At 41.4% G+C, this 15,437-nt stretch overlaps 1 protein-coding gene across 2 annotated transcripts in view; it reads left to right on the top strand.

Moving 5' to 3' along the window:
• aplp2 (amyloid beta (A4) precursor-like protein 2) overlaps positions 1 to 14,498 on the top strand; it is a 45,886-nt gene extending 31,388 nt beyond the window's left edge. The window contains exons 7-17 of one of the 2 annotated variants that reach the window (XM_026367569.1): positions 56 to 223; positions 1,940 to 2,073; positions 2,286 to 2,360; positions 2,681 to 2,839; positions 3,623 to 3,751; positions 6,187 to 6,286; positions 6,958 to 7,131; positions 9,558 to 9,640; positions 10,765 to 10,842; positions 12,046 to 12,201; positions 12,454 to 14,498. In XM_026367569.1, coding sequence (XP_026223354.1) covers positions 56 to 223; positions 1,940 to 2,073; positions 2,286 to 2,360; positions 2,681 to 2,839; positions 3,623 to 3,751; positions 6,187 to 6,286; positions 6,958 to 7,131; positions 9,558 to 9,640; positions 10,765 to 10,842; positions 12,046 to 12,201; positions 12,454 to 12,555 — 1,358 coding nt within the window. In that variant the 3' untranslated portion in view covers positions 12,556 to 14,498. The remainder of the gene's footprint in view (positions 1 to 55; positions 224 to 1,939; positions 2,074 to 2,285; positions 2,361 to 2,680; positions 2,840 to 3,622; positions 3,752 to 6,186; positions 6,287 to 6,957; positions 7,132 to 9,557; positions 9,641 to 10,764; positions 10,843 to 12,045; positions 12,202 to 12,453) is intronic. The other variant, XM_026367577.1, reaches the window with a different exon arrangement.
• Positions 14,499 to 15,437: the final 939 nt, after the last annotated feature.

Below are 15,437 nucleotides of genomic sequence, written 5' to 3'. Positions count from 1 at the left end.
GGAATTAAGCGTTGCCCCTAGTGGCTGGTTGATCTAACAAGCTGTCCCCTGGCAGCGGTGTGCACCTTGGAGGCTGAGACCGGCCCCTGCCGTGCCTCCATGTCCCGCTGGCACTTCGACATGAGCCAGAGGAAGTGTGTGCACTTCACATACGGGGGCTGTGCCGGCAATCGGAACAATTTCGACTCAGAGGAGTACTGCATGGCCGTGTGCAAGCGTCTGAGTAAGTCGTGTGACAGAGGCCAGTTTGACAGCGTCCCTCTCTCTCTTTGTTTGTGTCTTTGCTGCAGACTCTCTTCTAAAAACACTGAAGGATAATATAGGTTTAGTCTGTCACAAACACCTGTTCTGCAGTCTTCAGCTCTCACTTATCAAAACACTACAGCTGTTCTGCACCATGTCACCTCCACCACAACAATTCAGTTCAGTCAACATCATTCACTTTTGCTTTATTATCCCACTGACACTGAATATAAAGTCCTGCAACTAATGAGTTTACCAGTGGATCATTACTATAAAGCGTCAGTTATTTTTTTAATGAATCGTTTAGCCTGAAATGTCAGGAAATATTGAAAAGCTATCCATCCCACTTTCCTAGAGTCAAAGATGACATGTTCATATTGCTTATTTTCATAATTATAGAAGATAAACAAGATATTTAATTAACCATTATTTAAAATAAAGAAATGTGCCAAAGCTAAAAGAAGATTAAGTTTGGTATTTGTTCTTGATGAATAACTTAGTTTATCAAAACTGTTATGATTGATAAACTAATTGACTGATTCATTTTCTCTAATCAAATTTATCAATTGGCTACAGCACTGTTATCAATAAGTAGGCTGTTTTACAACACACCTTAGTTTATTAGATTAATAATATTATATTAAGACAGAAAGACATTAAGACTATGAGGTTTTATTTAAATTTAAATATTACATTTTTAAAGAATTTGTAGAAACAGAAGTACATTTTAGCTACAATAAAATAAAAATAAATAAAAGTATAATTTAAATGTAATTTTAAAAAATCCATATAAAAAATGTGAGATTATTAGGTTCACATCATTAACCTTCTTCCTTCTTAATTTAGCACTCATTCATTCATGTGCATGCTATCTTCAAATACACTTTGCAGAGCTTTCTGTCTTCTTTGTACGCTCCTGTCATTTGTTGTTTCTGTCCGCCTGCTTGTCATCCACCTGTCCATCCTGTCTGTCTGCTCACAGAACACTATTTTTGCTCAAACCCCACTAGCCTTTTTTTCCGCCATCAGTTCAGCCACAGTTCATGGACATGACCAACTCGATTTTTCTTTTGCATTTCAAAAATAAATGAAGTCAGGAGCTGAAGCAGTGGAGTTCAGAGTAGGATCTGTTCTTATCCGTTACCCGTGCCTCCTGTTTTTGATGTGAGGGTAAGACGATGAGGTCTCTTCCAATTTGTGAGCCTGGAGCATTATTGTTTTTGCAAGTTGCAGTGATGCAGGGAGTGAGTCCTGCGTGACTGTGGAGAGAGGAACCCAGAACAGAGCCCTCTGGCCTGGCCCGAGATGACCCAGCCATCAGACACGGAGATATTTCCATTAGGGTTGGAGACGCAGCCTGTCAGCAGAAAGCCAATGGGAAGATGAAAGGAATTCAAAAGGAAAGACTGTCAGATTCCCTTAAATTTATCAGAGTTACTGAGGGTGGAATAATGCCAATGAGAGGAGTGCTTCTGTGTGGATTTTTGTCCAACTTCAATGTGCACTCCACTTTTAACTCGCGCTCCTTCCCTGAACCCAGTTTTCTGACTGTCCTCGTCTTCCTGCCTCCCTGTGTCTGCCTGGATGTGTCCGTCTGCCTGGATGTGTCCGTCTGCCCATCTGTCTGTGCATGTTTGCCTTCCTGGTTTTTCGGCTTGCAGCCCTCTCCACTCACCAGCTGTTTCTGAATTTACAGCCATGCCCCCGACGCCCCAGCCCACCGATGATGTAGACATCTACTTTGAGACGCCGGCCGATGACAAGGAGCACAGTCGCTTCCAGAGGGCCAAGGAGCAGCTGGAGATCAGGCATCGTAACCGCATGGAAAGGGTGAGTTACCAGCTCAGTCAGGACTCCACTCCCCAAATGAAACAAGCAATAAGTATAACTTTTACTGCCCAAATGCACAGTATGACCAGGATATGTTTACATTTACATTTAGTCATATGGCAGAAGCTTTCATCCAAAGTGACTTTGTGGCAGGGTAAGCGTAAGGAGTTCTTGCTTAATGGCCTTCCAACTTTGTGCCTCTCTCACTCCAGGTGAGGAAAGAATGGGAAGAAGCTGATCGTCAGGCTAAGAACCTGCCCAAAGCTGAGAGGCAGACACTGATCCAGGTAAGACATGGATCCTTCCACTCTGGGAGTCCCCATTTTGTCCCTTTGTTTGGGTGAGATAGGACAGCTTACAGTCACTGGGTCCCTCAGTCCCTGTGCCATTAAAGCGCTTCCCCTGGCTGCTCTATCTTTATCACTCTAAGGCTAAATTAGGGCACTATCTGAATGGGGAGACTTTTAAATGAGCCCCCAACTCCCTTGACAAGCTTGAGAGGCGACATGAGTGAAACCGAGAGCTGTTTCTTTTTTTATTTTTATTTTAAGTAGCAGTTGGAGGAGCTCGGTTGTATCATAATATATATTTATGATTTTGTTTATAGCACTTCCAAGCTATGGTGGAGTCCCTAGAGGAGGAGGCAGCCAGTGAGAAGCAGCAGCTGGTGGAGACTCACCTCGCCCGGGTGGAGGCTATGCTGAATGACCGTCGCCGCCTGGCTCTGGAGAACTACCTGGCTGCCCTGCAGGCCGACCCCCCCAGGGTAAACACACACCGGCCTCTGAGAGCTCAGATCCTGTCAAAAGACCCTCTGCCAACTTGCAATTCATCATGATGAGAATGGATTACTGTAGCCAGAAAAACACACATACCAAAATCCTCCATGAGCACAAAGTCAATCACATTTGAACCTCTAGCTATAATCCCTGTGTCGTGTATTTCTGTTATCTAATAGTCTTTTCATCCGTTTGCCAACACACACTTTGGCACTCTTAAGGTAATGGTTGTCTCTCGAACCACAGATGTTGCGCTCGCTACCCAAAAATGAATAAATTAAATGTTTTATTTTTTGCTCATTTCAGCTGTAATATATTTGCCTGACTCGAGAGCAGTCATTTCTTATCCCGCTTCTGTTACACCTCCAAAATTGGTAATTGCATCATCTGTGATGTGATGCTATTTCAGTAGGTGGTGCGGAAGATTTTATGTCGTGTTATATGTAGTTAATGTTTTGTACTCCACGTTTGACAGCAATTTTCATGTCATCTTCCTGCTGAGTTACATCAAGATGAAAGAAAGGGAATTTATCTAATATGAGGGTTTCAACTTGAGTTTAGTCAGATTGTTTCATCATTTTAAGGTTTATTATCTAAAACCTAATCGACCAGAATCTGATGAAAAATGAATCTATTGGATAAAAACATTTAAAGCATATGAAAACACTGCATTGTAGTAATGAATCAAGAGTCGGTGTTACATAGAAATAATAATGAGGCTACTAACTACTAGCCATCCCTCTTCTTCCTTTTTGCATCTCCCCCCAAAGCCCCACCGCATCCTGCAGGCTCTAAGACGATATGTCCGTGCTGAGAACAAAGACCGTCAGCACACCATCCGCCACTACCAGCATGTCCTGGCTGTGGACCCCGAGAAGGCTGCTCAGATGAAGTCACAGGTCAGTGTTTTTATCCAGTGGATCGTGACTGATGATCCACTACATGATCATTACAAGTGAACAGAGACCTGCTCATTTGTTTTAATATAATAAAGAAGAGAAAAACATCAAATTCACACATTTATGAGGCTGCCACTGGTTAATATTTGGCATTTTGGTTTAAATTGATGACCTTAGATTTATACAGTTAATCCTTTGAGTCAACCTTCTAGTCCTTCAGGTCTATATAGGTCAGTTCTGTTCACTCGCACCTCTTTCTCTGCTCGTTTTGACAAACTGTAATAGAGCCACTAAATCTCAAAACTCATGCCAAGTCACGCCAAGATCTCACACTCCTCCTGTTTCTCCTCAGAGGGGAGGAGCCTGTCTGAGGAGCCCTGTTTCTAAGTGTGTAGGAGGTAGACGAGTGTGTGTTTCTCTGAGTTGAAGCCCAGGAGGATGGAGTTGGCTCATCCGATGGAGGGAGAGCGGGTGTTTCATTCACTTAAGCCTCAGCTGAAGATTAACATTGCGCAGGTCTTATGTAATGCCGGACTTTGGGCTGGAATCTCCTGAGCTTGATGCACTTGCCCGTGTGTGTCACTGTTACCATTTATAGTTATCCTCCACCATTACAGATAATACAACAGATGGATGAAACCACATAGTGAGGAGGGGTGGGGGGTGAGATTTGAGATAAATCATTGGATCTGGGAGGTGATGAGCCTTAAAAGCCAGCCTGCGTTGCTGTTGTTTATTTGTCAGGCCTAGTTCATGTGTATTTCTTCACTCAGCCAATCCTGCAGTTTGTGGATTTGACATGTGACTTGGAAGTGCATAACAAAAGAATCCTTTGTAAATGGCCGGGTTGCCGTGCTTTACATAACTGTGTTATGTGACTTTGTGAAACGAGCTCTGTTTTATAAAAGCCTCGTCCCTCTGATGTATGTGGTAGATGAGAGGACGCCTGATGTATGGGAATCACCATTCCAACACGTGGACATGTAATGGTAATAATTAGGGTTGTTTGTCAAAACATGGACAGGAAGGTGCCACAGGGGCTGCAGTGTGCCTTTAATGGGAAAGGTGTATTATTGCCATCTGTTGCTGGCTCTGGTGCACTGCAGCCATGTGTTAGAAGATTAAAGCAGTCAATCATCGTAGTGGGAAATAAACACCAGTTACCTGCCAAGAGCTGGTCAGCTTTGTCAGTGCCTGGTAGCTTTTCATATCCTGCCAACCACTTTGGCAGCAGAAATGTTTCTTCCCTCTAAACATCATATTGCTGGTAGGAAAAGTGGAAGTGACAGGACAATTTTTGGAAAACAAAAAGTTTTCTATTCAATCAGGAGTTGTTTTTTTTCACCCACTCTTAACACGGCGGTGATCATCGAGACTGACAGGCAGTAGATCAAGTTAAGTCAGTTCAGAGCTTCAACGCTGATTTGAATGTTGCATGCAGCAACTTTTTATGCCTGCAACGTGCCCCCGACTGTCAGCCAGCCTGAGTTTATTGTGAGAAAATAAGCTCTCTGCCAGAAAGCACATTTCTGTCTGTGACGGTTCAGTGTCAATTTGTGAACGACTCCCTTCCCTTAGCTGGCAGGCTGAATTTGTGCTGCATGATCATTTATTGCATTTGATAGAAATTTAGAAAATGGTGTCTTGACTGTGTTGATTAATGAAAAATGATTTGTAGTTGTTTCCATTTTGCACATATGGCATCAACGTTTACAAAGCTAAAACATTACAAAATGGCGGCTCTATATAGATTACAGTTTTTCTGTTGTGTTGTCAAGTTCTTCTGTGTCTCCTATTTTCTGCTGTCTTCTTTTTGGTGGGATTGTATCTATTAGGTGACAAAACTTTTAACCTCATCACTGGCAGTAAACACAAGAGCTACAGAGGTACAGGGGGATTTTCTAGGATGATGTTGTGTTTTCTGGTTCTTAAATACAAGCGTTTAAATAAATACTGTTCTGTTGATCATTTTATACTATTAGAAGGCAATTCGCTCTGTAATTAGTTATTTACCGGATTAGTGTTGAAATGGTAATTCAGTTAAGAGATTTGTCAATTTCTTTCATAATTTTAATGAGGGATTTATCAATTTAAGCAAGTTATCAACAAAATTGCCACTTCGTCAACGTAAGCATTTATTTTGTTTCTTATTTATTTTAAATCATTTTAAATTGAATCCCATTGTGTTTTAATCTCTTGTTCAGATATAATAAGCAACTGAAAAACAATATATTAGCATCGTTAAATGGTCTGTCCTTATAAATTTAGTATTTAATTGACAAAACAAGAAGAAAAAAGATTGGAATGAATCCATAATTAAAATTAGCTCCTACAATGACAACAATGCAGATCTGTTTCACTTTGATCCAAATACAAAAGCCACTGCAGAATTTTGGCAACTTGACACCGTGTTTGTCGTTTATTTCCAACAACAGGTGATGACTCACCTGCGTGTGATCGAGGAGAGGATGAACCAGAGTCTGTCTCTTCTCTACAAAGTACCTTATGTGGCCGAGGAGATTCAGGATGAAATTGGTGAGTCGCACTCAGTCAGAAGCTCCTTGTAGCTTGACGGTGGTGCTGCAGTAAGAACGCAGAGAAATGAACAGTGATGGGATTCACACGGGCCAGTCTGTATTTCTATACAACAGTCTGTTCTTTGTGTAAATATATTACACCAGCAGACAGGCACAGAGACACAAAGATAAAAGTAGTCTTTCCCTCAGTATGAATTGGTTGAAGGGAATCTAACGTGTTTGCTATTCTCTGTATTCATTTTTACATTAGATCTAAAGCTGGGAACTGTATTAGGGATCTGTTCATTTCCAGTTGCACAATTTCAGACAATGTCTGTTTTTCTTTTGTTTCCTTTAGTTCATTAAATGAGAGAACCACAGTGCTGCAGCACAGATTAAAGTAGAGCAAGTGCAGTGACAGAACTAGGTCACAGCTTTCTCCATGCAGCATCCTGTTGGGAGATGTGCAGATTTACACGGAAAATAGCTCTCAGAAAAATACTAATTGGTAGTTAGCAGAAATGGGAGCGGGTGTCTCTTGCAGCAGCAGCGGCACTCTGACTGGTGGAAAATGAATGTTAACGGTAATTGGTGAAACTCTCATTTTGCACATTGTTGCCATGTCCCAGGTTGGCAGGTGTTAGCATGTGCCAGGCTGTCTCATTAATCTGTCATTTGCCTTTTCCACAGATGAGCTACTCCAAGAGCAGAAAGCTGACATGGACCAGTTCCTGTTGTCTATCTCTGAATCACAGCCCGATGTCACCGTGTCATCAGAGGAGAGCGTGGAAGTCCCTGTGTCTGAGGGCAAACCTTACCGACCCTTCCAGGTCACATCCTTGGGATCCCGTTCAGAGCCAGAGGGTGAGCAGCTTAAGCCTGAGACACAGTCACAAACAGACACGTGAGAACAACACTGTGGCTATGTGGAGAACAATAGGGCATAAACATAGTCTTTCTGAAGGACATTAGTGACAATGCAAGAACTGTTGCTCCACGAGTGAGGATAGGTTCATGATGCTTTTGTGCTGATGCACATGTGCCGTGGAGCCCTGGGTTTGGACTTATCTATGCCTGCACAGCTCCCTACAGCCTAGCCTTCAACGCAGCAGCAGTGAAGTTCAGATAAATGCACAAAGCCTCGGGCTTTGGTGTTGAGCCGGTGCCAAAAGCTTGGGGACAAATGAGCAAGTTATCGTTCTCTTCTTTGTCACATTTGTGCCAAACAAAAGATTGAATCCTCAAGGAGAGAAAAAGTGATGGATGGAACACTTCCAGCAAGATGGAAGGCAATTTACAAGTTAATCCCCAAGGAACATTGAATATACATGCCAACACCCCCAGAGGGCAGAGATAGTGCTAGCCAACTTTGAAATGGCTCCCTGAGTTTGGTTGTCTCCGATTTATTTTCGGACTCTTCCCTGCTGGACTCTTCCTAATCAATTAACACAGCTTGATAATCCTGCCTTTTCTCTTCTCACCTAAGTTTTCTCTCTTCTCTCCTTCCCCTTTTCTGTTCTGTTTTTCTTTTGCTCATTTCTAATGCCAAGGCGATCTATCAGACTCCCCACGTGCCTTCAAGAAAGGTTGGTGCCTCTGTTGCGTCTTGTTTTTCTGGCTCCCCTCTACCTCTTCTCATTTCCCAAGTCATTCCCATCTACTGTTTTTTTTCCACTGTCCTCTTTTTACTTTTCTTTTTGGTGCAGTTTGGGATCCTCTTTTTCCCACCATTTCTATTTTATCAGAAGCCATCTGGTTGTTAATACTCTGCTTTTTTTTTTCTTTTTGATGACTCATGCAGACAGCGTGGTTGGGTCTCAGTTGTTCTCATGCTTTTCATCATACTAGGATTATCTCCTTATGCTTAATAGCAAAGTCATTGGATTCCGAGTTTGTAGCGATAGCTCCCCTCGTAGAGAGACTCTTCAGTCGTGTGTTTGCTATCATCCTATCCTCAGTACATTTGTCAAAGCACCTTGCTTAATTATTCCCTCACCTATGCACACACTCATTCCCCTCATCAGCCGCCCTCTTCCTGATAGGAGCTGTGTGATTTAGTGGCCCTGTCTGAGACTCTGTGTTTCCGCTGCTGACCCACAGCCACATCTAAATTGGCCCAATTTGTCCTCCTGAGACACGTGGACAGGAATGTGGTTACGTCACGTGCAAACGTGCCACCTCCCCTGCCCTGTTGTGTTGTTGTTTTTAATAGAACCTCTGTATTTTCCGTCTGCCACCATTAACCTTTATTCTTTAAGACATCAGGGAATACAGACAAATGGCCGTAAAGATTGTTCATTACCAATGTTTCAGCCCCTACCTCAGGGGACACTGCAAATATCTGCCACATTCCATTATAAATGATTTATGTGAATTAATTTTCTATCAACTGATAACTTGCAGCACTTTTTCAAAGATAAGAAGTCACATTGTTCCCATAGCAGTCACTCCCATTATGCTGTGTGTTATTGTGGCTGGCTGTGACACTGTGTGCTTCTGCAGTACCATCTGATAACCTGCCAGAGTTTCTAACATTTCTTCTGCTGAGTGAGGCTCGTAAACAAACATCATTGTTCCTTGCTTAATCCAAAGCCAATTGTACAAATCCTGAGAGTTGGGCAGCGCCCGACAAGCAGCAGCAGCAGACAATAAGCTGACACCAGAGTCATTGCTGCTGTACGTTGTTCTGAATCCTGTCCTCGCTGCCTCCCCCATTCTCTCTCCTCTTGGTTCTTGATTTATTCATGGCATATCTGATATGTGTGTATTAATAGGTCCAATGCCTATTTGAAAACCATCAGTCGAACATACATATTTGACACTGTGGCCCAGTTTTCAGCTTAGCCACCTACTGAAACCCACAGGGTTTTTTTTTTTTTAAATGATCATCTGGTAAAATCTCAGGGACTGTGAAGGATTCTAGATGAGGTGATGCAGCAGTGCATAGTTTTAACCATGAAATCAGAGATTAGTGGGGGATACAAAAAGACAGAATGACACATAACTAGATGTTTACACAGAAATATCAGCTCTGTGCAAAACACCTCTTTTAGAGGGCCTTTGTAGAAAATGTAAAGTCAGTGTCATGTTGGCTTCACAGTGCTCACACTGTGCTGACTGGAAGAAAGGGCTTTGTTGTCACCATTGCACTGAGGAGACTGAGGCACCAATTGTGAGGAAAAGAGGTGGATATCTCTGTGCAGCAGTCCACCATCAATACCACCATCCCTGTGTGTTTGTCTGTCTGTGCTGCTCTGCTGTTATTTACTGTGTTCCTTCACCTCCTGCAGGCTCGGCCATGTCTGGTTTAGACAGTCTCATAGGTGCTGAGGAGAGAATCATCAACAGCAAATCCAAGATCAGCAACAATGTGGTAAGAGCTTCGTTGTCATTATCATTCTGTTTGTGGCTTAAAGTATTTTTGCTTTTGTAACTTGCTCAGTACATGAACTAAGAGCAGCTTTGTTAAAGCAGAAACAGTTCAACACTGCATACTGCAGCTGTGCTCAGTTTAACTTAACACAACCTCAGGCTCAGGTAATTGTGCTGATGGTTTAAATTAACGAGTGCATACAGTGCTGTCACATAGCTGTCTTAAGTTTAGCTTTTAACGAGTCAGATTATTCCAATAACTATGTTGTCATAGTTACAGCTATTTCACACTGGGCTATTTGCGTGTCTATCTTTGGCCTCTGCCTACCGACCCTCATTCATATCAACTCGCACATTGTTAGGCAGTCATCGCATGCTACTTTCCTTTGCAAAACGCACCATTCCTCCTCACGGATTTTCAGACGATGCTTGGCTACTGAATGTGCGCTGTGTATCGCATGTTAATCCGACACCGACCGCAGAGCTGTTTATTTGTGTGTGTGTGTTAGTGTGTGTGTGTGTGTGTAAATATGAGTCATATTGACATGAGTCAGTTTTTCAATGCATGCATGTTTCTTTTTGGAAATGCTAGTTTTCTAAGACGGAGCAATCTGAGGGTTTAAAAATAAAAAGTAAATGGTGAATATCTGATTATTTTATGTGAGAATTAGACCTTGGACTGCTCTGTCACTACAAACGGGTTTTATTTCTGCCTCCTGAACCCACCCACATCCATTCACAGCGCTTCTTCAGATTAGAGCTCTCAGTAATGAGTGGCTGACAGTCTGTTTAGAAGGACATGTTAACTGTGTGCCTAGAAAAGAGTCTGTTGTTGATGCTTGCAAACCCCCTCCCTCTCTCCTTCCAGTTTGTACAAGACAGCTCCAAGTGTATCATCACCCAAACACAGATAATCCTTACAGTTTACTTCGCTGCACATTCACACCTTCTCCTTCTCACTCTCCGCCTGCCCATCTCTCTTTCTTTCTATCAATCTAGCTCTCTCTCTCTCACACACACACACACACACACACACACACACACACACACACACACACACGCTCAATCAATCACACAAACATTTTGTGGTGAGTGTAACCTGGGCTCCCCTGTCTGTGTTGACAGGTGATTGATGAGTCTCTGGATGTTAAAGAAGTGGTTTACAGTGCAGAGATAGTCGGCGTTAAGCATGATGATGAGCTGGTGAGTATAGTGGCGCCCTCCACAGGGCTCTCTGGGGACCTCTAGCTACGAGTAGTGGGGCGAGGATGAAAGAAGGAGGGAGTGTGGGAGTGTGCAAAGATACCAGTTCTGCAGTTTATACCTGCAGAAAAATAAACAGCATTGGAATTGACCCCTAATACCCTCTCTTGTTTTTTAAAGTTTTCTGTTCAGGCTAATATGTTTTGCTTACTTCTGCATGGGTGCATGTTTGTTATGTGAATGTATCTGATTGTACACATTGAAGATCTCAGTTCATATGACGAATGTGAATCCACACAAACTGAGTGTGCTCGGTTTATGTGAGAATGAGCAGTTAAAAAAATCCCTAGTGGCTGTCTACATATGATTAGTTTGTGTCATATGTGTCAGATGACATCGTGAAGATGAGTGGGGGTGACTGTAGTTGTATGTGTATATACAGAATTGGCCAAGATATCACACAGTTTTCCACAAAGACACATTTCATGCATGTGTACACAAAGCTCACAAAGCTCCTGTCAGATTCTCTGCCAAAAGGGATGCTGTCCCTGCTTCGCTGTGGTTTTATAACATTGGAATTATGAGTAACATCTCCTCCAGTTAATTTATCTCCCCATTCACAAACCACTTCAAGGAAGGTTAATCTCTAAAAGCAGTCGTTTTCATTATGCCAGCTTGGCAAAGTTGAAATGAAAATACAGTTTACCTGCAGAGAAAAATAATCCAATTTAACTTGTCATTGTATTAGTGTATGTTTCTCCTACCTTTCCATTTTGACTAGTGCTTGTGACAACAATTCACTCAGCAAATCTGCTGCAGAGATTCCAGCAACTGTATTGATCAGAGAACGCCTGCAGCTTCCCAGAAATCTTTGCAAACCGTTCTCACAGATCCAGACTGTTAACTCAAGTGGTTGTACCTTGGAAATCCCTGTAATATTTGAAGTAAACTGCACAGCAGAGCAGATCCACTTTCCCGTCAGCCTGGCTCAGAGAATATGTGAATTAGACCCAGGTTTAAATGGCTGGATTGGAGCGTTCTATAAATTTGTCATATGTAAAATGAAAACAATAATTTCAACATCTACAGTTTATTATTACAGCCAGGCGACTTCATTGTGTCATTCCACTGCTTCATTTGTCAGCTGCATGTATTATCTCCTCACTATTGCTTTCTCTTCTTCTCACCCGTTCTACCTGTTAGGAGTCATACCGCCCTCTGGGAGAGGACTTCAGCTTCGGGAGCAGTGCACTGATTGGCTTGTTGGTGATCGCAGTGGCCATAGCAACCGTGATTGTGATCAGCCTGGTGCTTTTGAGGAAGAGGCAATATGGCACCATCAGTCATGGCATTGTGGAGGTGAGCCACCTGGTATCTGTGGCACAGAGCTCTGAAAGAAATGTTATGCATTATATTCAAAGTGCCAGATTTAGGATTATCAGGTCCCGTGTTGATGGATCATGGGTAAAAATAGGAACATTCGAATAATGTTTTTCTGCAGCATCTGCGTACAACAGAGACAGCATGTTGTGCCTTCTTGACGAGTGGTGTTTAAACGTGTTTGTCCTTGTTGAGGACGGTCGTGACGAGTGCTGTGCATCTGTCTCACAGGTTGACCCCATGTTGACACCAGAGGAACGCCACCTAAGCAAGATGCAGAACCACGGCTATGAAAACCCCACCTACAAATACCTGGAGCAGATGCAGATCTAACCAGCGCCTAAAAGGTGGCACTGTGGAGTCTGACCGGAGGGGGAACATACTACTGACCAATAACACATGATGCTATTGTTAAAATCATTTGCATACATCCAAACTCCATTTACTGGTTTGTTCAAAACAATCCTTAAATAATGCTACTACTTCTACTACTGCTACTATTGTACTATAGAGCTCTTTTCGATCATGTTTCTTTTGAAAAGGTGATGTATCTGCCATTTTGCATTATGGAAAATGTGATTCTGCAGATTTCTCTGTAATTATCAATACAGCTGTCTCAGATCAAGATGTATAACATTTCTTCAGGCATTTTCTTTATTTTTGAAAGTGAAAGGCAAATCAAGCAAATTTTAATGTTTTTTTTTTTTGAGTAGCCATCATCAAACCGGCATAAAAGACACTACACTTTAGTTTTCCATCCTGCAAGTGTCACCCATGCAATTTTGGATGGTTGTCTCAAAAAGAATTGATGTTTTATTTTATTCTTTTTTTCCTCTCAATAGATTGCTTGTATATGAAGGTTCTTTGTACCAATTAAAATGTATAGTGAAACAACAAATGAGAAAAAATGAGATCATGTATTATTTACTTTCTGTTCTTTGTTAAGATAACAGACAAATGATACATATACAGTTTAAATATATATAAGAGATAGATGTTTTTATTCTACCTTTTTTCCAGGGAAGACGTGTGTTGGTTTAGGGTTCTTAGCTCGATGGTCATGAGTTGTGTTTGCAGGCACACTGTTGAGGAAAGCTCGGGGAAGGTGGAGGTGTGCACAGGCCCCCAGCTCAAATACATCACACAGAACCTACTCTGAACCCTTATTAACTGAATGTGATAATATATCTCCATTTATCAATTGACATGTACATCGTTGAATGTATTGTGGAAGTTTTTTTTTCCATACTATGTATCTGATAGGTTCCCTTGTTTTTTAATGCAGCGTCACAATGCGACAGTGGGCAATAACATGCCATAAACAAGAAATTATCTAAAGCTAAATCAAAAAAAAAAAAAAAAAGGAACCGGAAAATCTACTTCAAAAGCAAATTTTGTGCACATTATTTCAGCACCTCTTGGCTGTAGTTTTTAGCCGTATAGATCAAAACGACGGCAGCCAAGGGCACAAACAGATTTAGTAGCTCCTTGTCCCAGGGGGCACCATGGGCCTCGCAAATTAAATAGAAATACACCGTCTGGGGGGTGTGGGGGTACTATAGCTAATAAATGTGATGACAACATCTGTTTAATGAACGTGAAAATACCAAATTTAGGGATTGTAACAAATGATTAGAAGCTAAATCTGTTCTGGGCATTAGTGGGAGTTAAAACACATGTTGCTAACTGGATTTTAGGCTTTGGGTCCTCAGGAAGGCTTGTGCCGGCCCTGGATCAAAGCCACCTGAAGACAACTTGGAGCTGGAGGGCTGTGCAGGCAGACAGAGACACACAGAAAAGACAAGGCGTGGAGAGCTGATTTCTTTAAAAAATAAAAAAAAAAGCAAAAAAGCAAACTGGTGTATTTTTACAGGTAGAGAATGACACAAGTAAACCGAATCCTAGAGTCCTTTTTTCTCTCTTATTATTGTCTTTGTATGCCTGTATAGTTGATGTTGCAATCATGGCTTTTTTCCAGAGGATAACCTGTGGTGTGCATTGTTCTTATATAAAATGATATGATATATATTTTTAAGTTTGTTTTCTTGTTTTCTATTTTTTTTCCTCTTCCTGTGACAGTATCTCTGTATGTGACTGTCTCACTATGCACCCAAACGGCTTCAATCGTGTAATTGCCTGCTTGATTGTGGGAGGGGACTGGGAACTAATATAATATGCATTTAAGTGAATTTTAAAAAATGATTGACACCAATGGAAACAGAAACAGATTTCTGGTTATGGGGGATACACAACAATAAACTCACAACTTCCATATAGACGTGTTGTCTTTTCATGGATGGACGGATGCATGGATGGATGGGTGGGGGGGTAGAGCTATAAGTAGTTGTGCTGTAGAGTAGGGTAGACCAAGCATGGTTGTTACACTTCATTACTGCATAATTTAATTAAGGAACTACACTTTAATCTAATATAAGCCATATTAAGTATAGTTTTATCTGCAACAGTAAAATTACTAAACAAAATATAGTTGTCATTATAATAAAATATAATAAAATGTAAATAAATAAAATGTGAATGCACCTGTTTTCAACTTCAATAATTACTATTTAGTATTAAATAGGAAGTAGGCAAACACAGACATCATCATATGACTGAATCAGATGCTTGAGTGGTAGAGCTGGTGGTGCGTAAAATCTCTGAACGGTGCTACCTGTTAGTATCAGTCCACATTTGTTAAGTGGATTGTGAAATGACTTCTGAAATATTATATTATACAAGTATCCCAACAGACTGGGGGAATTTCGTTTTGGTGGGATCCTGTGTTGTCAAACAGAAACCAGTTGCTCATCATGGGTGTTAAAAGGTGATTCAGCTGTAGTGAGTCATGTTACATTGCACAAGATAAGATCCTATAATTGATACCAAAAATAGGCTGAATGAAACCTTTCCAAGAGCCTATATCACATTTCAGATTAAATAAATACAGCTGTAGGATTTAATTTGACTGTTTTTAAATACTTATAATTATTATATAAAGGTGAAATTATGGCCAAGATAAAAAAATATAGTGCGCAGTTGTTTCAAACTAAACTGAACATTTCTCTAACTATTTATATAATTAATCCTTTGTTCATTTGTTAATTAGTTAATTATGTTCATGTGTTGTTGAAACTGTTTTTTTTTTTTTCTTCTCCCCTGTGGCAGGTAAACAGGAAGTGGTTCAATCTGAACGCTGAGCGGAGACACGCCCGCAG

This window comes from Anabas testudineus, chromosome 13, assembly GCF_900324465.2.
Source record: "Anabas testudineus chromosome 13, fAnaTes1.2, whole genome shotgun sequence".
Classification (NCBI taxonomy): Eukaryota; Metazoa; Chordata; class Actinopteri; order Anabantiformes; family Anabantidae; genus Anabas; species Anabas testudineus.
The sequence above is the reverse complement of the archived record's forward strand: the minus strand, read 5'-3'. Positions and strand labels throughout refer to the sequence as shown.